This window comes from Thunnus thynnus, chromosome 24 (genome assembly GCF_963924715.1).
Source record: "Thunnus thynnus chromosome 24, fThuThy2.1, whole genome shotgun sequence".
Classification (NCBI taxonomy): domain Eukaryota; kingdom Metazoa; phylum Chordata; class Actinopteri; order Scombriformes; family Scombridae; genus Thunnus; species Thunnus thynnus.
The window spans coordinates 9,941,804-9,962,331 of NC_089540.1; the positions used below are offsets into that span (position 1 = coordinate 9,941,804).

Consider the following 20,528-nt stretch of genomic DNA (forward strand, 5'->3'; position numbering starts at 1 on the left):
GTGTGTTCATTACCATATCTTTTGCTGCACATACTGTACTAATTAACCCATTTCCTCTTGTATTTACTGTACAGTTCTCCCAAAAAAGCGCAAATAGTACAAGAGTCTTCTTTTTTTGTTAAATTTGGGTATGAATGTAGGCTAAATTGGATGGAAAAACTGTTGCTGAAAACAAAGACAAAAGTAAAAACCTCCGGGCTAAAAATGTTTTCAAGAATCTCAAAGTGGTAGGAAATCTAATGTGGTGTGCACTGATGGTCCTGCAGGCAAATCTGTAGAGCAGGAACTGCTGGATAGGTTTATGTGACTCAAGGCTGTGGTGGGAGGGATATGGCTTGGTTTTAAAAATACTAAATGCTGCATTGCTGTGCCTATTATTGTGTGTTTTCTTTGTGCGCTGCAGAACCTGCACAAGCAGCTGGAAGAAGCCATCCAGGACGGAGAGATCTGGGTGATGCAACTGAAGGACACTGAGTATGAACTAGAGGGCAGCAGGGAACGAGTTCAACAGCAGGCAACTGAAATCCTCCACAAAGCCAGTAAGATGTGCTTCTACCTATTGCACCACCTCTACCATGCCGTGCACAGATGCTTTACACAGTTTTTAAAGGAAAATACCACTATTAGTCATATTTTTGTCAATTTTAAGTGCATGGTCATGCAAGTATGGCATTTGTTTTCTTTAGTCAAATGTGTCAAAATGAACAAAAGAGGAAATAGTGTCATGTTGCAAATTGCAGGTTGCATGTTACAAATTTGGTGACCCAAATAAACATCCTGAAGATGTCTGTAAAACTGCATGTACCTGGAGCCTTTATGCCACAAATAATCAGATCCGTCCCCATCAAAAATTCCTCATGCAAACTGATTTGTTTGCAAATAAACTTAATTCAGTTTGAAAGCGCTGGATTAAACCTTTTTTATAATTCAAAAGACGAAAATTTGTCATGTAAACTCTCTTTTCACTATGTTCTCTTTTTGGAACATCTGCTCTTTTTCTGCACATCAAAGATTCATCACACTATTTTACCAGTTCTCTACCAATTTTTTACGAGCAGCAGGATGTTCTCAGGGTAATGTTTGACGCTTATGGGGAGATTAACAGAAAGCTCCCTGTCTGTTCAACAACTCCAGACGCTGTATACGTCGACGAAACTGTTGCCTCAGCAGAAACGCAACAATAATGTCAAACGCTCTACACAGCTCTGTCAATTTTAAAGGTGTGCTCGTGGAGTTCAGTGTGTTTATAGCTGATGTTTTGTAGTTGGACTGCTTGGAATAAGTTTAAGGATAAGTTTGATTGGACTGTTCCCAGGCCAGATTGGCTCTCTGCAGGCCACCCAGATGGCCCACGAGGCGAGCATCAGGAACCTGGACCAGGAGCAGAGCCGGCTGAAGGAGAAGATCAGCAGGTTGGAGGAGGAGAGGGAGGCTCTGCTCAACCAGAGCCAGGCCGCCAACGAGCAGCATAGACAACAAGTCCTTAAATTAGAACAGGTGCTTTTAACCCTTTCCTTAATCCAAGTCCAGTCTGAGGGGAAACATATAAAACTTACAGCTTTTCTTCTCCTCAGTCTCTGCGTGAGGAGCACCAGGGTTATGAGAAGGAGCTCACCAGGTTGAGGGCACACTATGAAGAGGAGATGCTTCGCTTTAAGGAGGCACAGGTCAGAGCGCTGGAGGAAATGGAGGACAAGCATCGGGCCATGACAGAGGAGGCCCAGCAGGAGAAAGAGGAGGAGAAGAAACTCGTTATGATGGTGAGTGCACAGTTGGCATTGAGTGTTTACTTGTCTGTGTTCAGGTTTGTGTGAGGAAGAATGGATTTAGATGGATTTATTCTTTAATAATTTGACAAAAGGATAAGTCAAGGTCCCTTTACTAGCTTTTTCCAGCTGCATCTCAGTCTTCATCAGGAAATGGAGTTGACTGTTATCATAACTGAAATATCTGAGCAAACTCTATTTGCTGATGAAGACTCATTTGAAAACTCCAGAAAAAGCTGGTAGAGTAAGTGAACAATGATTTTTCATGCTACTGTTCCCAAAGTCAAGACTGTACTTTCTTTTTAGTAGAGAAATGAATATTTTATAAGAAATCAATTGTTACTAAAAAGCATTTGTCATATAAATGACTCGGGCTGTTTTTCATTTCAGTGCCCTTTAAGTCATTTCCTTACAAAAGCCACCAGTTATATTTGTTATATATTACCATCTAGAAGTATACGGTGTTGCAATTTTAATGTTTCTATGATGTATAATTATAATTTACCCAGTGTTATACATTGTCTATTCATTATTCATTATTTATTTGACTGCAAACACAAAAAAGTATAATAATCTAATTATATTATTATAAGTAATACATAATCAGATACATATATATGTGCACACATAAAAACAAACACAATCAATAACAGCCAAATAAACATTACTCATTATGTTTGTTTCTTCCAATTATACTGTCTTAATCTGTTTTATTGTAGTATATATCGTACATACTCAGTTTTAGAATGAAGTTTCCTTCTGCTTTGACTGGTTTGACTGTTTTTGGCACCACACATAACTGACAAAGTTTGTAATTCATCTAAATCTTTCAGCTTTTTCATACTTTTATTGCTCTTTTTTATTTTTTATATTAGTTGTAAAGGTGTTGCCCCCATACTTCACTCCACTAAAATTGGGTAAAATAAGTGAAAAGTACATGTAAAATGCCTGCTTTTGTCAAAACTGCAATAGCTTTGTCATCTTATATAAGCTATGAACGGTTTTGAAGAGAGCTTATGGTCCATTGTTACACTGAAAACATGATTTTAAACACCATTTCAATATTAACACCATCTACAGTATAGATACTAATAAAGAAACAGTTCTTCCTGACCTCTACATAGAGCATTTTCAAGTCCATTTTAAATACACAGATTATTATCAAACCAGCACAAATTCATGTATTGAACTTTTCTTATACATGAAATGTTAATGAATGAAGAGCAAATAAAACATACAAGGACAATTCTTTATAATTTAAACATCAAGCTATGCATACATCACTGGTTTCAAGTATAAACGATTTCCCAAGAAACATTTTTCAACATCTAACAAATATATATTTACCTGTTTTATTTTTTCTCTGGTTAGAAATGGTGTATACATACATACATAAATTCCATTGATTGGTTTGAATGAATGATGCAGAAGTGACAAAGTAATTTATGAACTTCTCTGTCTTACCAAATAACTGAACCCTACATTTACACTCTGCTGCGTGAGTCCATCAAACCAGCTGTCAGCATCACTGCAAGAAAAAGTCGAGCTCAGCTAGAGTTGCTCTCTTGCGGTTTGACTTTTTTAATATATTTGGACACAATTTCACATGGATCAAGGAAAACAGCTTTGGAGTTATTTGTCTTGACTATTTATTGTTTGTTTACCCTTTTTGAAAGTAGACATATTATCTCCATTAGCCTTATTTATGACCCCTTCGGTTATAAAACATTGTAATGGCGACAACGGCAATTTCCATATAAAAACAGTAATTACAACATGCACAGCTGCCACTCTGAGTCTTGCTTTCAGGCTTTTCTATCTCTCTTTCCTGTGCAGCAATATCAGCAATTAATTATTTTCTTGGGAGCAAATGGCCTCAGTGGTTTAAGAAATATGTATCTCTAAGAAATGAGCAGCCCCCTCCACAGACTGCACACATTTATTAATTAGGTCAACATTAAGACTAAGATGTGAAAACAACATCATTCTCTCGCTGTATTTCCCTCCTCGTCTCTCATTCTGTCATCGGCTTCTTTTTCTTTCATCCACCGGTTTTCCTTTTTTTTCACTCCTCATTCTCTGTGAGTTCAAAGGGGCCGCGTGGAGGGAATACAAATGTCCGTGCTGCCGAAGGAGCAACACAACAGATCAAATTACACAGGTTAAATTAATTTAACCCGATTCATTTACCGACCACACAGCGTGACGTTAACAACAACAAATGGTTTGAAGGAGCTACAAGTACTTTACTGTTTATTACCGGCCTCTATTTCTTCTGATGTCTCTGTATAATTAAATAAGCAAAAGAGGGAGTTGAAACTAGACAGTGTGGCACAACGGAGAGCTTCTTCAACCTTTTTTATTGTTCTCCACCACACAGATGGATATATTGATATATTATTCATAAAACATTTTGGAGTTTAGCCTGAACATCAGATTAATCATGTAATAATTCATAAATGAAGGCATCATCATGCACTGCACAGATATTTTAAAAGAAATATGCACACATTCACATCTGGAAGCTGGAAGCTATTACTTTTGATAGTATCAGTGGTACATCTAACTGAATATATGAAATGAAGTGTGGATTCTGAACAGCTATAAGAGCACATCAGACAATTACATCGTTTAAGGCACTTTCACAGCTAACCTGTTCAGTTCGGTGCAAATGTGTCAAAGCTGTCAATCAAACTCTGGTGTGGACTAAAGACTGAGAGCGATGTGTCCAGAGTTTGTTTGAAATCTGCCTGAAAAGGTATCTGATGCAGGTCTTTTGTGTTCTGAAACCAAAATGGACCCACCACAGGATTTTTCTTATAGTCAACAGTTTGGACACACTTTCTCATTCAAGTGAACGGGAAGGTACTGGTACTGTACATTATCTCCTTTACAAGTGAGACCTGGCCAAATTGGCAACGTAACATAGGCATCATAAAGTTACATAAAAACACAATCACATCCAACACAACAAAACAGGAACTGAGAAACGTTGAGTTTGCAGTAACCATGCCTCTTGTAACTTTATGATACGAGATTACTCATAAATTTGTCATCGTTTATGAGATATGACGTCCAATTATAGTCTGGACTCATTAGCACATACAGTAAGAAGTGCTGCATGACTGTCAGTGCTGCAGATTTCCCCACGTGGGTCCATGTAGCGCTGATGACGTAGGATGACATCACCAAAACTGTCAAGCAATCAATAAATGAGTTACCTGTCAGTGTATATGAACTCATGTTTTCAGCTTTTGGTGCTTTTTTTTTAATTAAATTTGATCGCACATGGTGATGGCATTAAAGAGAGGTGGTCATTACCTGATTGGTCAGTAATATTATTTTCTCATAGGATGGCAGACAAGGAGGAGCGCTTGTTTTCCTCCTGTGTGCAGCCCTTACAGTACATTTCCCCTCATTAATTCACGCTCATGTGGCTCCACCTGTGAACTTTAAGGGAAGAATATGATACATGCTGAAGATTGTTGACATCCAGTTAAAGTGAATTAGCTTACAGGGATGAAGATATGATATATAACTACCACAGAGTAAGTCAAAACACCTTGTCTCGAAAAAGTCCTTTAAAATCACAGCTTTCATTTAAAAAAAAAAGACATATTTTATGCTTCTGAAATGATTACACACTTCTGAGTTTTAAATTATTGTGAACTCAATGTTCTCTCTCTGTCTCTTCCAATATCTCTACTCTTTCATAAGGTTTCTCTTTTTTTTCCGTCCTTGTGAGCTCATACTTCCAATGCTGTTTGAAGCTGACTGCTAATTGGCTGATTTTCATTGACATTAAATCCTGCCTCCAAGCAGAGTGAGAGCGTTTGCGCGAGCATGTGGGTGTGTGTTTATAGATTTCCCTGAAAGAAAGAGAGCAACGGAGAGAGAAAATGATGAAAAAAAAGAAAATATTACGTAAGAGACGGAGCCGCGCTGTGCCTCATCATCTTTAGATTAATGTCTGTTTTTATTTGGAGCGAAATTAAAGGGGGGATGCGGGAAGACAAGGGTGCGTAAAATAAAGAGAGGGAGGGTGGAGATGTAGAGAGGAGACACAAGTGGTCATTTTTAAAACAGCAGAACCCATCTTCATCTTTCTTTATCTGTGGGCAAGATATTAATGAGTTTCCAAAGGAAGGCAGTAAAATCTCTAATCTGCCTGCAGCTGAGTGCTCTGCGGTGGATGTAGATTCATAAATTCATCTGGTGGGTTTGTTCATTGTCTTTAGCTGTGGAAGAGCTGTTGCAGTTCAGTTAGATACGATTCAATCCGCAGGTCTTTATACGGTAATAGGATGCTGACATCAGTGTCAACGGTATGGATTGTCTTATTGAATGCAGCAGTAGGCTAACACCACCTGTCACACACGCTAAACAGTATTTTCTTTTATCCCACAGGGGATAAAAAAAAGTACAACCAGAAATTTCTAAGGACTCAGAGGATGTAAACTGTAATTGTAAAAACATTTTAATCCTCGTCTTTATGCCTTTTTTTTTTTTTTAACAATTTTTCTTGTCTTTATCCACGGTTTTATTTTATGAGCATTCAGTCATTTCCTGTGTTTTAATGGATGAATAAACTGAATGTTGGAAACCTGGAAGCAGCATGATAAAGGTGCAGCTAATTGGGTTAAGAAAGAAGATGTGGATTACTGGTTGGGCTCCCATGTGGGTTAGATAAAGATGGGCGGTTGCTTTATAGTTTGTTCACACCATATGGGATGAGAGCACGAGATTGGAGAGATTCCCATGGTGACAACTTGCAAGGTTTAATAAGATGGCGAATAACGAATGTAATTTACAAACTGAACCAATATTTATCTGATAGGAGTTGGCAATATAGATAAAATCTCCTATCACAGTACAGATACAGTAAACTATAAATAAAAGTTTTGGCTCATTTGATTAATTTAAAGGGGACATATTATGCTTTTTGTGATTTTCTGTTATTTTTATACTGTTATGATGTCAGATGTTAAATGAGGTGACGATATGTAAAAAATGCTCATACTACTACTGCTTGTTTACATAACCATCATGCAAAGATGCTCCCAGAATTCCCCAGAATATAAATATAGACATGTAAATGTGCATATGTCCACAATATATGTACATTAATCACGCTGCAATGATCAAATAAAACCAGGCACATTAACAGTATAGACACAATTAAATATGAAATATGATACAGATGTTGAACATATGCTGGGAAATCATAGTAAAATGAATTTAGCAAAGACTGAGATCAACTAGAAATCTGTCTCTAAGGATACTGTAGTGTCGTGTATCCAGAAGTACCATAATAAACCACTAATACAAACAGAACACAATGATGCCTTGTGTTTCATAAAACATATCCAGTATGAATATCAATGGTAGGAATGGATAACAGAGAGAATGAGACAGAATAAAGGAAAAAAGGGAGAATTTCAAAAGAGGAATTCATAGTGGCCCAGAGAGGATTTGATGCTGTGGTTTGAAGGATTATAGAAACGGGTTGGTTTGACGAGATGGCCTTTTAAGTTTATGTGACAACTCACGTGTCCGTCCTTCATTCAGTAGCCTTGCTTCACTCTCAACAACCGCCACAACATCATATTAAGGCACAAATGGGATTTAAAGTGGCTTCTTAGCTCTCCTCATTTTGTAGAGATTATACTTGTAGGGTATTTCAGTAGGAATACTGTAGTAAACATATGGTAAATTTCAGCCAGAGGTGCGCTCATAATTTGTGTTTTCAAATATCGAAATGTTTTTTTTTTTCTTTTGATAATGATGGTATTTAAATAAAAAGCTCTTTGAAGAAATTTCTGGTTTCATGGATGGTCCCGGCACTAATGAACTTCCTTCCTCCTCTTGTCTTCCAGAAAATGAGTCAGGAGTTTGAGATAAAGCGTCTGTCATTAGAGGAGCAGAGAGACCGCCTTCAGCAGCAACTGGACAACTTGAAAGAGGAGCTCTCGGCTAAACTCAACATGTCCAATCAGGAGGTACGAAAAGACCTCGATCTCAAGGTGGTACTAAGGTTAGCGATCTCATCTCCCGTGATGATGTGATAACCCTCTGGTGATCTCTCCAGGTGTCCCACCTCCAGGAGCTGGTGAGGGAGGGGGAGCAGAATATGGGTTCGGCTCAGACACAGATCAACTGTCTGAAGGAGACTCAGGAGAAACTCAAGATCGAACTAGATGCGACTAGAGCCCGAGTCCGAGAGACCAGCAACCTGCTGACGGACCTACAGGTGAGGAAAATACCGAGGATAAAAACACAAGTATGAGACAGGACTCAAACAAGTGTTATGCGAATATTTCCTCAGATGTTGGGATCTAGAGAGGTCAGTGGATGCTTGTTAGCATATTTTTGTGGATTACATGACTCTTGTATTTGCTTATAATGCATATTGAGGTGAGATTCCTCCTATAAGCCTTTAGGGGTTTTCTAAATCTCACCGGCACAATTTGCTTTGTCTGTTTTGTTGTTGTGTTTCTGCTGCTTTATTTTACCGTGCAAATAAATAAATAAAATAAATAAATAAATAAGTCAGCGAACAAGTGAAGCCACGCAGTAATTAGGAAAACTGTAGGCATTAATGTAATTCCTCAAACATGTATATTTTTCAATTTCCTGCCAGTGTGAGAAGCGAACTGCAGTGTTCAGTGTTTATCTTGTTATGAGGCTGTTTCATGTTTGTTGTCTGGGCTTTAACAGAGTCTGAGAAACTAATAACCTGCAGAGTCATTTATTGCCGGCGCAGACACTAAGAACAACTGTACAGGATAAAAAACAAGGGTTTCCGTTAAGTGGATTTGTAACCGTGGTGACTTAACCACGTCAGCTGAGCTTTGACTGAGTTATTATCTCTTGACATCTTCAGACAATAAGATTCTTTTGTTGAATGACAGGCTGTGTTTTTTTTTTTTTTTACCCAGGCTATCCCCGATGCTCCTTATTGCACAAACTGTTTTCCACTTATAATCACTGTATTTAATTCCAACATTTCAGTAAGTGGACAGGAGTGGAGTTTTTGATCATATCCACCTGTCAGTCAGTAAGTTTTTACCCACTGCACCTGATTGTATCACACATTTTATGAATCAAAGTGTTGTATCCAGGTAAGATCCAAATCTGATTGGTTTTCTTTGGCTACGTGCAAATAAAGGTAACCCCCCCCCCCAGCCCAGAGGATGGCAGTAATGCACTTCAAACTATTAGTAACAGCTAAAAACATCAGAAGAAGAATAACTTCTGCACTTAAGCAGTTGAGTTGCAACAGTAACAGTGTAGCTTGGTGGCTAACAACTAACATAAACTGACACTAACACATGAATGATTCACATGCATGGACAATGAGCAAGACTTCGCACGGCTCTCATTCATGCCTCTCTCTCACCCGCACAAATCAATCACTGGTTGAACTGGTCAGGGATCAGATAAACGCTAAAACAGCTTTTTGCACTCTCTGTATATCGGAGCTTTTTTTTGGTCTGATTTTAGTTTCATTTGATTATCACAGGGGACAGAGCGGACCACTACTAACATTTTCATACTTTGGAGGAGTAAAGATTACTTGTGAGACGGATGCATTTAAATCTTTTCAACATTTGGCTAGAATGTGTCTCAAACCACCTCAAGAAGTGGTTTATGCAGTCAAATTTCAATCTGTCTCTAGTGCTTATTGGATGTAAATGGGGAAAACATATATTCTAAGAGTGTTTTAATTAGAAAGTAGAGTTCTTGCCAGGGTTAAATCTATCTTTTGTCCTCTGTCAGATAATATTAATAGTCAGTAATTTGCTTCATCACTTTGTAAGTCGAGTCAGCCAGTCTGTTTCTCAGCTGTTCAGTCTGTCACGTACAGTAGTGTGACGTCAACCGATCAGACAGATAAACAAACCTCAGTTCATGGAGTCTGCTGATGGTTTTTGCAGAAAATAAAAGTACAACTCAAAGTTTCAGTGATGGGAAAGAAGAAAACAAAGAAGGAGTGAGAAAGATGAGGGAAAAAAATGCGAGAGCGGAAGGACATTTTTGAATGGAGGAAATCAGGAAATGAGAATTACGTGCGGGACTGAAGGCCAGCTGTGAGATAATGATGATGAGGCTATTATGAGTTGAGTGGCCCTGTGTTTGAAAAGAACCCCGCTGGTGTGAGGAGAGAAGAGAGACAGGAAGTGTGTGGGTGATGGAGAACATGGTATATGTGTGTAAGAGAGATTGTAATTACCCTTAATAATAACAAGAAGAAGAATATTTCTTTAGTAAGGAGCTTCCTTACACATCCAGTAACAGCAACGTGCACAACGATGAAGTTGAGTGAATAACATGAATGAGTGAAACATAAAAAAACTGTGAATAACCGATAAAAGACAGAAAGCGGGGGTTGATAAAACCGACAGAGGACAGAGCGACTGAATAACGAGTGGCAATAAGATGAAATTGCAGAGCGGTGCTCTTTGCTTTCCCACCAGAGCCCGAGTGCTATATAAAGAAAGGGATTTGGACTGTAAAAATGGCAAGCCTAACACAGGATTGTATCTTGTATTCATACTGAGCTTATTGCAGGATAGACACAAGCGCTAAGCCAGCCGAGCCCTGCTTCACAGTGAATTTAGACCAGCTTTTGTCTCACATGCTGTGAACCATTGAGTAGCTTGTCACTTTTATAGAAGTACAGAAAGAACCCAAAATGACTTATAGTATACTTATAGTACAATTTATAGTAATGTGTCTGTGAAATAGTATAATCCGACACTGATAGTTAGATAAATACATTTACATTTATATGTTCAAATGAGTCATTATAAGATTGACAATAACTAAAATATACAGTGGTGGAAAGTAACTAATTTATAGTAGTCAAGTGCTGAACTTTTATACTGCTTTATACTTATAATTCACTACAATTCAGAGGGAAACATACTTTTTACTTCATTACATTTATTAAACAGCTGTAGTTACTTTACAGATTGCAATTTTATGTAAAAAAACAACAAAAAAACATATATTTATAAAATACAATGCATTGTTAAAGGTTAAACAAGTGTTTTCCAACATTTTTTGGCTTGTGCCGTGTTACTGACATTGGAAATGTCCGCATGAACATAATTTCCGTGATCTGAGACGGCTGAGATTGGATTTAACCACTTGAATAATTTTGCTCAAAGCTACAGTAAACAGGAGCTTTTAGGTCTTTTAATGAGCTCATCAGAAGAAGAAGGAAAAAAAAAAAACCCGGAGCCTCTTCAGCAGCTGTAAATGGCTGACCTGATGCAGTTAGTTTCTGCCTTGGAACCAGTGCATTAAAAATGCCCAATAGCTGTGGCATTATAAATAGATGCAGAGGTGGGCATTATGAGTCATCCAACCATCAGCTATTGTAATGCTATATCTGGTCAGAGATACAGTAGCAGTTTAAGAAAATTTCATTACTTTTAGTAGCTTTACATAGTTGTTTTCTACTGTTCAAGAAAACAAGAATTCAGCTGCACTTTATAACATAACCAAAACTTTATTTGACCATAATTTTGACATTTTAATACATTTCACCCATTTTAACCTTTGAATCCTTTATTCTAACCAAGATAATGATTTAATTATCTTATGATTTCCAACCATTATTACTGATTACTGTTATGTTACAGTATCTGATCAGAATTTGACACTTTTTCATATTTATGATATATTATGATATATTGAATATATCTCTCTTTGTATGAGAGGAGCGGACTCTGATAGACCATGAAGTATGGAAAACTGTTATTCTGAGATAATGAGACATTTAAGTCCTGAGCATAAAAACCACTATGTGATATGTTGAGATCATTTAAGATTAGAGTAAAATCTTGTCATAACAACCGTAAAAAATGATCTTGAGCAACAGAAAGAAGTAATAATCTCGAGGAAACGTGAAGTAAAGTGCAAAATTGGATTCAAGACGTCCCCTGGTAGCCTACTGGTTAAGATGCATGTCACATAACCGCAACGACACGGTTCAATTCCTGCAGTGGACCTTTGTTGCATATCACCACCCCATCTCTCTCTATCTCCACTTCATTTCCTGTCAACTCTCTCCAGTGTCACTATAATAAAGACACAAATGTAATATTTTTTAAAAGTGTATTTCAGCCTGTTACTGCATGAGTAGTAATATCTGTTGTGACGGCTCAGTAAAACAGGATTTTGACTGATATGCACAATCCTTCGACAGAACAAGTTCAAAACAAGGTTGGACAACAGGCAGATGGCCAGAGCAGATAGATGGTGATAGATGTCATGATAAAGATGGAACCATAGACGGTCCAGCAGAGTATTATGTCTGACATTTTTCACCTTTTTGTGCTTGTAGGAAGAGATCGAGACCCAGAAACAGCAGCATGAGGCCAGAGTGATGTCCATCAGAACAGAAGAGAAACAGAAGATGGACAAGATGGCAGATGACTTGGACCAGAAATGGAGAGACGCACTGCGGTAAAAAAAAAAAAAAAAAGAAAAAGAAAAGAAAAGAAAAAAGAAAAGTTATTCTCTGTCCTCATGTATCTCTCTGTCAGCCTGTCAGTCTCACGCTCTACATTTGTTTAATCGCTGTCATCTCGCCTCCTCTCCTCCACAATCACACTTGTAATTAGCATAACAAGTCGACTTGTTTTGCCAAAGAAATTCATGGATATTAATGAGAATGAATAGCAAACAAACACAATCCGAAGCACAGTGGCATACAATATTTACAGACATCTTTTAGCAGGACAAAATGAAGCAGGGTGAGCACACAAGCACAAATATAATACATTTTTATCAAACTCTCCTTCTCTCTGTAGTGAAGAAGTGCGTTTGTTGAAGGAGGAGTTGACTGAGGAGTATGAAGCAGACAAACAGGCAGCGCTGACTCAGATCTCCCAGCAGAAAGAACTGGAGATGATGGCTGCGAGGGAGGGCTGGCAGAGGAAGGTGGAAGACCTGCTGGAACAGGTAAAACATACGTACTTATACTGGTTTTTGAAAGATGGTCATAAAGTTCATCAAAGTTTCTCCAATAGATGAAATGTAACAGCAATATATTAAGTTCTTTCAAGCCATATCTGTCTATGAGTTACTGTAAATTATCAGGGTTTACTGTATCTGAACCATGCAAATGATAACTTTAATACCACAAATAATCAACTTGATGTTTTCAAGTAAAACCTTCATTTTCTTCAATTACAAATTCAGCAGATCTTGACAAGAGCACCAAGCTGCGCTGCCACAAACCATTTGATCTTATCCTTTGTTGAACTGTTTGAAACATCACTGTAGATTAATATGGAAATGTCTTCAGAAACTAAATATATTACGAGTCAGCTAAAGGCAATGAGGTCAGAAATATTAGCAAGTATTTGGAGCATCCATTTCTGACATCTTGGTCATATGAAACCAGCAGAGATGCTCATAAATGCACAGACAGCTGAAATAAGAACTTTTTTACAATCAAACATCATAAGTACCTGGGGTATTAGTGAAGGTAATTTGTATAGTCATGCAGACATAGCCTGGTTCCAGCCCTCTAGATTGCTGCCTGCACGTCAGATTTACAATATTTTGATGAAAATGAACCAAGCAAGGATTAAGAATCGGGATATCATTTTGTGCCAGAACCAGAATTGGCCAAAACATCAACATCAAAGTTAACTGCTATCTGCTTAGCTGTCGACTGAAAATGACTTGAACGGGATGGATACATCCGTCACAACTGATTGATTTGGGCAAAACAACTCCCGTCCTAAAAAAAAAAAAAGCAGCAAACATTAACACAATGTCATATAATTGTCAATACAGTCATTTATTATCAGATTAATCAATACACTGTGGCCTTACAGTCAGAACAGCAGAGGTATCAGCTTAAGTTAGATGCTGAATTCAGCTGATCTGTGTGGATGTCTGTTTCTTGGTGTTTTCAAGAGCTTTATAAAGTTACATGTAGTCCGTTTGATGTTTTTTTTATTTTCTATATCCTGCTGTTTAGCTCCGAAAGCCACAGTATAAAGTACGGATCACATGCACATCATGCTGCGACCAGCACACCTCGCTGCACCTGCTAAATCATTCACCTCACACACGTGGCACTGGCAGACGCACGATCTGTTGCGTGCACGTACAATTTGACCATTTCAGTGATTGACAGTGGTAATTTTTTGGATCAAGGACAACAAAGATGAATGTAGCTGAAAGCAGCAATTTCTGTTCTCTGGCTTCAATAGAAATACCGTAGGGTCACCCTCAATCCTGACCTTCATCCCTTGACCCCAACCGCTTTTGGGAACCACTTTGATTGACAGCTCCACACGATGTTGACGCCTGGAAACAGCCCGCAGCAAAAAATAGCGTCTGTCCAAGGAGAGCTACTGTACATCTCACATCTAATCTCAAAGGCTTTGCTGCCTCTCACTGTGTCTCTGTGAATGTGATTAACAGTGAAGCCATAAAAAAAAAAAACAACTTTACCTGCTTTATAATTCAACATAATTCCCACAACAACAGTAAATCAGCCTGGAAAAACCAAAAGGATTTAACTTCTCTTCCTGTGCTATTTTGGTCTGATTTCACTGTTCTTCGCCAACAGCAATGCAGAACACCTTCTGTTTTTTAATTAGCTTTTTTCCCAAAGCCATATCCCTCAGCCATGTGATCCTCATATACATATGTTTGCTGTACATACACATACATAAGAACTTTATACTCACACACACAGGAGAAAGAGTTTGAAATAAATTCTTTTCTTTGCTCAGAAATACATTTTTTTTCCTCATAGCAACGATTACTAGAGAATTTTCCTAATGGGAATAAAAATGGAAATGAGAGCCGCTCAGGTCAGAGTTTAAGCTCTGTAGCAAGAGAGAGAGAACCATTTGACGCCAGGCTGAAAGCTCAGACGCTTGTCTACTTATACTCATGTAGCCGTCCGTGTTGAGCATACTGCCTCTGGGTAATTCAGAGCTCAGCTGAGTCACAACTGAAATGTCAAAGAGGTTCGTCCTGATTTTTGCCAAGACGCCGGTGGCCTCAGATAAACATTTTCTGACAAGCTGGAGGCAGCAACCAACAATGCCAGCTTGGCAATTTTTCCAGACGCCCCCTCCCTTCAACCCGATGTGTGACGAAAGAAGCTCAAGACGCTACTTTTACGCACAAAGGTAAAGGAGCTGTCTGACTTTGTAGGAAATTTTCCCCCCATTTTTGTCTGCTTCTACAGCTGTCCCACCATGCGAATATTTACTGCCGAGAAATCAAAGTTTCCTGAGTTCAATGTATCCCGAGGAAAAAGTCTGTATATCTGTGTCAGCGCTGCTATGGACCAGTGCTGTGATAGGCTCCAACACACCAGAATAAACAGGTGAAGAAAACCCATAAACATGCGCTAAGACAATACAATTTTTGAAGACTGGAAATAGAAACTTAGACTCGAGCAATAATTCCAAAATGGCTTCTTTAGTGAGTGTTATCTAAATCTGCCACATTAGTTTTGGGAACTGTGTAAATGTGAGTCGCAGTACAAAATGTTACATTTTACACTGATCAGGCAGAGTGGCTGAAAATAAACATCAAACAATGTCACAGACCAAATACCTAAGGAGCTTACACTGTGTGTGTGTGTGTGTGTGTGTTTTGTCACATTAAAGGGCTTTGGTGAATTGTGCTTTTTCATTTTCTTTTTTTTTTAATTTTGTATTTCAGTTGCATAAAGACACAGCCCTCTGTGTACATGAGTGTATTTGCTTTAGAGAGAAACACTAAATACGTAATTGTGATTTTTTTTTATGTGTGGTTTGATTCAGTACTGCACCGATCACTTTAAGCATAAATATGCCAAAGTTTTATTCTTTATGCATACATGTATTGGGAACATAGAGCTATATACATATGGCTCTATGTTTCTACCTATGCATGTAAGTTAGTATATATTGATATTGATATTATATAGTGAGTTTGTATGTTATAAGATATTATACCTTGCATGTCCTTTTTGTTTTTCTTTTTAAAGGAGAATTCATTAATTCAAGTTAGGAAAACACAACCACATTATATCAAACGTCATTCAAACTGCAAGGACAGTAAATACTTAAAGAATATATCAAGATTTTAAAAATATTATATTCAGTATATATAGAGTAAAAGAGAGACATTTTCTCAGTTCTAAATAGCCAGATATATCATGCAAATCTGGTAAAATAGTCAAGTAAATATATGTATACTGTATATATATACTGAAATGTGCCTATAATAATCAGTTAGAGAGACAGTGTGGAGGAGTTTTCATTAATGAATTGATTCCAGTGGCTTCCACCTTGCTGTTCTTTACTGCTGCTACCATCAGTACAACTCAACACTTCTTGCAGAGATATTCCACATTAAAAGCCTTCCAGCAGGTTAAATGACATAATACTTCTCATTATCAGTCGGCTGTAAATGTGAAACATCTGCAGGAAGTTTCACTGCCAGAAATTTCATCAAAGAAAAAAAAAGCAAAATAGAGGCAATTTACATTAATTAGCGAGTGTAAACTGTATATACATTATAAAAGAGAAACTTAAAGTAGCAGGATGGTATGACGCAGCTATGTTGTTGTATTGATGGATTTAATACTGTGGAAATGTATGTTTTGCTCAATTTATCATTTGAGTCGTTATAATACAGGTTATTTCAATCCCCATTAAGGTTTTTTAACCAGCTGTTATTTGTTTTTGCTGGTCACACCTGGCACACATAAATAGAGTCCCTCCAAACTTTTTAATTCTTTAAAATTGACTTTGGATATTTGCTTTACCTGATAAGTCTCTCTTTTTATCTGTGTTTTTATAGATAAAGTTATGAAAAAGTAAGTAACAGCAGATTGCAGAAATTACAAAGTCAGTTTTGAGTCAGTTTTGAGATAACAAGTACAAGAGTCCAAACACCCAAATTAATAAGATTTTTTTTTTTTTTCCAAGTTTTGAGATAAACAGGACAAAATCCAAGTCTTTGCAAAAGTCAGGACTCTTGCATTTGTCAATAGCTGGTCAAATCAAGCATTAGCTTAGTGGATTTGATGGACAAGACATGGTAACCACATGTTCTGCTTTAAGTAGAAAAGAAATGATTTACTGCATATGAAAGTTTCTAGCTGGGTGAAGTGTCTGTGTCGTCGTTATCTATAATGACTTATTTTTTCATTAAGATGTTTTCATTACAAGGTTCCAGCCTCAGGCTTGTATTTTCTGTTTGTGTGTGTGTGTCAGTGTGTGTGCGTGAGTGTGTGATTAATTAAAACACTGGGGGATAGACACATACTGGTTATTTAAAGTATTTCTACCTCATTAATCTTGTACAGTATGCCCATCTATATTTCTGTAAATGTAAGAATGATTAATTGCAACAGACAGTTAGTGGACACAGGAAGGGAGGATATGTTGTACAGGTCACCCGTCTGTCTTTTTAAATCTGTATTCAATGTAGAACCCCATGAACTTCATCCTTGCCCTGCTCCTCATCCTCTCTTTTTAAATCCATCTTACCTTACATTTGCTAATGTAGTACTCCTACGGCGCTAAATCCTGCCGGGGATTTAACTGCCGGAGCTTGAGGAAGAGTGGCGTGTGGAGGACCAGAGCCGTCTGTCTGAGAGAGTTCTGCCATTTACGGCCTCTTAGGCCTCTAATAATTCCGATATCTCCTCGAAACAAAACTGTTTTGTACGCCGTGATGGGGCTTATTCTGGTTGGTCTTGATATTATTTGGCTCTGTGTGCTGATGCTCGCCGTCTGACAAGCTGTCAGCTCGCTGAGATGAGCAGCGAAATCTCTAACTGCAGCAGTGTCTGGCTCATATCTGTGTGTCGATATCACCACCAGTGAGTACTTGAGACTGTCTCTCTGCATTCAAAACAATATGTTGGTTTCAAATCAGAAAAAAAAACTGTTCTCTGAGATGTGTTACTCAGGAGGGAAAACAAAGAAAAAGTAATGATGTTTTATGTCTTTGTGTTGACCTAATTAAATTTGTGCATTCAATTGAGCGAGTTGCTCCTCTCCTGGAGACAGATATTTCTTATACAGCTGAGGCCATTTGCTCTATAGGGGAAATTAAATGTGTTGTTGCTACACAGAAATGAACCCAGTCAGAACTGTAGCTCAGTAAGCAATTGTTGGTTTTATATGTAGGGTGCAGGCATGCTGACCTGGTATGTCTGTCTGACCACATTTGTTTTCTTTACTTTCTGAAACAATACCAGTAATTATATCTACCCTCGTCCCTGTATCTTTCTCTTCCTCTCTCTACTCTTTGTCCAGATCTCTTTATTGAAACAGTCTCTGGAGCTGCAGTTGTCTCAGTCGCAGTCAGCTCTCCAGCAGCTGCAGTCTCAGTTCAACCAGGAGAGAGAGCTGCTGAGCCAACAGCTGAAAGGTAAGTTGACATCTGTCGATACCATATCGAGACAGAGGAAACCGCAGCCATATGTCGACAGCAACAGCAGATGGAAATCGCAGTTTTTTAACTCCAAATCGCAGCCAATCTGTTGACTCGACATGCTTAGTCATTTGCAAAGTGTTAGAAGTTGTTTCAAGGAACCAGAGTTGACAGTTAGAGCGTTTCTGTGACTTTGATGGGTCTGAAACACCCGTCGCAGTTGAATGACCAGTGCCGAAGATGGCCAACTGTGTTATATCTGGTTCTTTGATAAAAAAGTCAAAGGGATAAATGCGTCTACACAAAACTTAAGGCAAGAACTCAACTGTGACTCATAAGGCAAATTTCAGTATGAAACATCCAATCACAGAACTTCAAATTCTGTTAAATGTGTTGCTGTCGTTGAGTGGAAGCTAAAGATCACACTTTGTAGAAACACAATGATACATTTAGTAGTTTAAGATCAGTTCACTTTCAGATTCTGGGGAAATTTTGGATGAATTTGACAACTACGGTTCCCAGTTTTGTTCCGAACAACTACTTTGATTGACATTCCCACTTCAATCAACACACATCTCCAAACTCAGTGAGAGTTGTGTGTGAATGACGGAAAAACATCGGATGGGTAGAAACAAAAATGCTTCACTTGTGTTTTAGGCGTATTTGTGTTTTAATAATGTCAGGGAAGTTATATGACGTGTTCCCACCGTATTTCAAGTGTATGTTCCAAAATCAGGCCAGTGTGCCTGTACGATACAAGTCAAAAATAAAGATACATAAAAAATTTGAAATAAAACATCATTCAGTGCATCGTAGTCGTCTTGTCAAGTTCTGTTTTGTCATTGTTCCCAGAATGTCTCCTGCAACGGGGTGACTGGAACAGATTGTCATGTCTTCTGTCTCGTCAAACAGAATAGAAACTTGTCTGCTTTTGAAGACAAAGCGATGTATCAGTGTTTATGTTTACAGCTCTGTCTCTTTGTGTGTGTGTGTGTGTGTGTGTGTGTGTGTGTGTGTGTGTGTGTGTGTGTGTTTCCAGAGATGCAGAGAGAACATCAGAGGAGAGAACACCGATTACAGGAGGCTCACTGCTGTGCCCTGAGCACCATGGAGGAGGCCAGACAACACCAGATCAGGGTAGGATACACACACACACACACACACACACACACACACACACACACATGTCAATCATACCTGCATGCAGATGTGCATTATTTATGTTGAGATTTTTCATGTTTACTGCAGTCTCAGTATGTGTGCTAGTGTTAAGGCTGCACTGTATTGACAAAAAAATCTTCTGAATATCATATGTAGTCATTCACTCTCAGAACTGCAGGGGGATGAGTGCCAGGTCACTGTGACCTGTACCGATGCCAAACATGTCAGCCCACCAAACCAAAACAGGAGACATCTGGAATGGCGAAGTGCCACATACACACACTCGCGAAATGGCAAAGTGCCACACACAAACCATAGTGCAGAGACGCCCATTCACATTTGGTCAAAGTCCAAGATAAGTGAAATTGAGAAATATCCCATTCTTCTTTAGAATTTAGGTTCGCCAAAAAGTCTGGTAAACAGGATGAAACCCGTCACGCAACACGAACACACACACACAGAACCTGTCTTCAGTATAAAAAGGCATTTCATGTTCTGTACCGTTGGAAGATATCTCTTACTATGTTGGTAGTAGGGCCGCTGCGAATAAAGAGATTCCCCATCTGACACCTGTGTCTCGACCAGCTGTTTCCTCTTTCTGCCACCTCTTTCTGCCACAACAGAACTTTTAGAGTAAAAGAGCTCGTCACTGGGGCAGTACTATCAAAAGAAGAACTTTTTCAATGCAGTAAAGATGTCATGATCCCTCACCGGCTTCACACCAATTAAAAAAACAGACAAATGGATGAATGGCCTGAATGCATCTGTAGGATCATTACAAAAGTATCTCTTCTTCAGAAGTTGCATCACTTGCACTATTAAGTAACATCCAGCATTTTAGTAACGTTATGTGCTTATCTGCTAGTAACATCAGCTAACCTAACCTGAACTTGTTCTTTGAAGGAACAACAGATTTATGGAATAAATTCATCTACAATCCGACTAAAATTAGACAAGAAGCAAGAACAAACAGCAGGGACAAACCATGAAAATATAACTTTTAGTTGGCTATCTTTTGTGTTTAAAGGTGACTATCATTTAGGAATGAGTGCAGGATTAATGAATCTTCCCCACTAAATGAAAAATTTTGCATTACCCAACACTTTAGTTGCTCGTCTTTAACTAAACCCAACAGTTTTATTGAACAGTAAGCGCAGCTATGTTCAAACACATGCAGTT

At 38.3% G+C, this 20,528-nt stretch overlaps 1 protein-coding gene across 2 annotated transcripts in view; it reads left to right on the forward strand.

Moving 5' to 3' along the window:
* LOC137176970 (protein FAM184A-like) overlaps positions 1-20,528 on the forward strand; it is a 55,166-nt gene that overhangs the window by 16,467 nt on the left and 18,171 nt on the right. For both annotated transcript variants that reach the window (XM_067583026.1, XM_067583027.1), the window contains exons 8-16: positions 404-539; positions 1,316-1,497; positions 1,575-1,760; positions 7,643-7,765; positions 7,855-8,016; positions 12,121-12,242; positions 12,590-12,740; positions 18,071-18,185; positions 19,228-19,325. In XM_067583026.1, the coding sequence (XP_067439127.1) occupies positions 404-539; positions 1,316-1,497; positions 1,575-1,760; positions 7,643-7,765; positions 7,855-8,016; positions 12,121-12,242; positions 12,590-12,740; positions 18,071-18,185; positions 19,228-19,325 (1,275 nt within the window). The remainder of the gene's footprint in view (positions 1-403; positions 540-1,315; positions 1,498-1,574; positions 1,761-7,642; positions 7,766-7,854; positions 8,017-12,120; positions 12,243-12,589; positions 12,741-18,070; positions 18,186-19,227; positions 19,326-20,528) is intronic.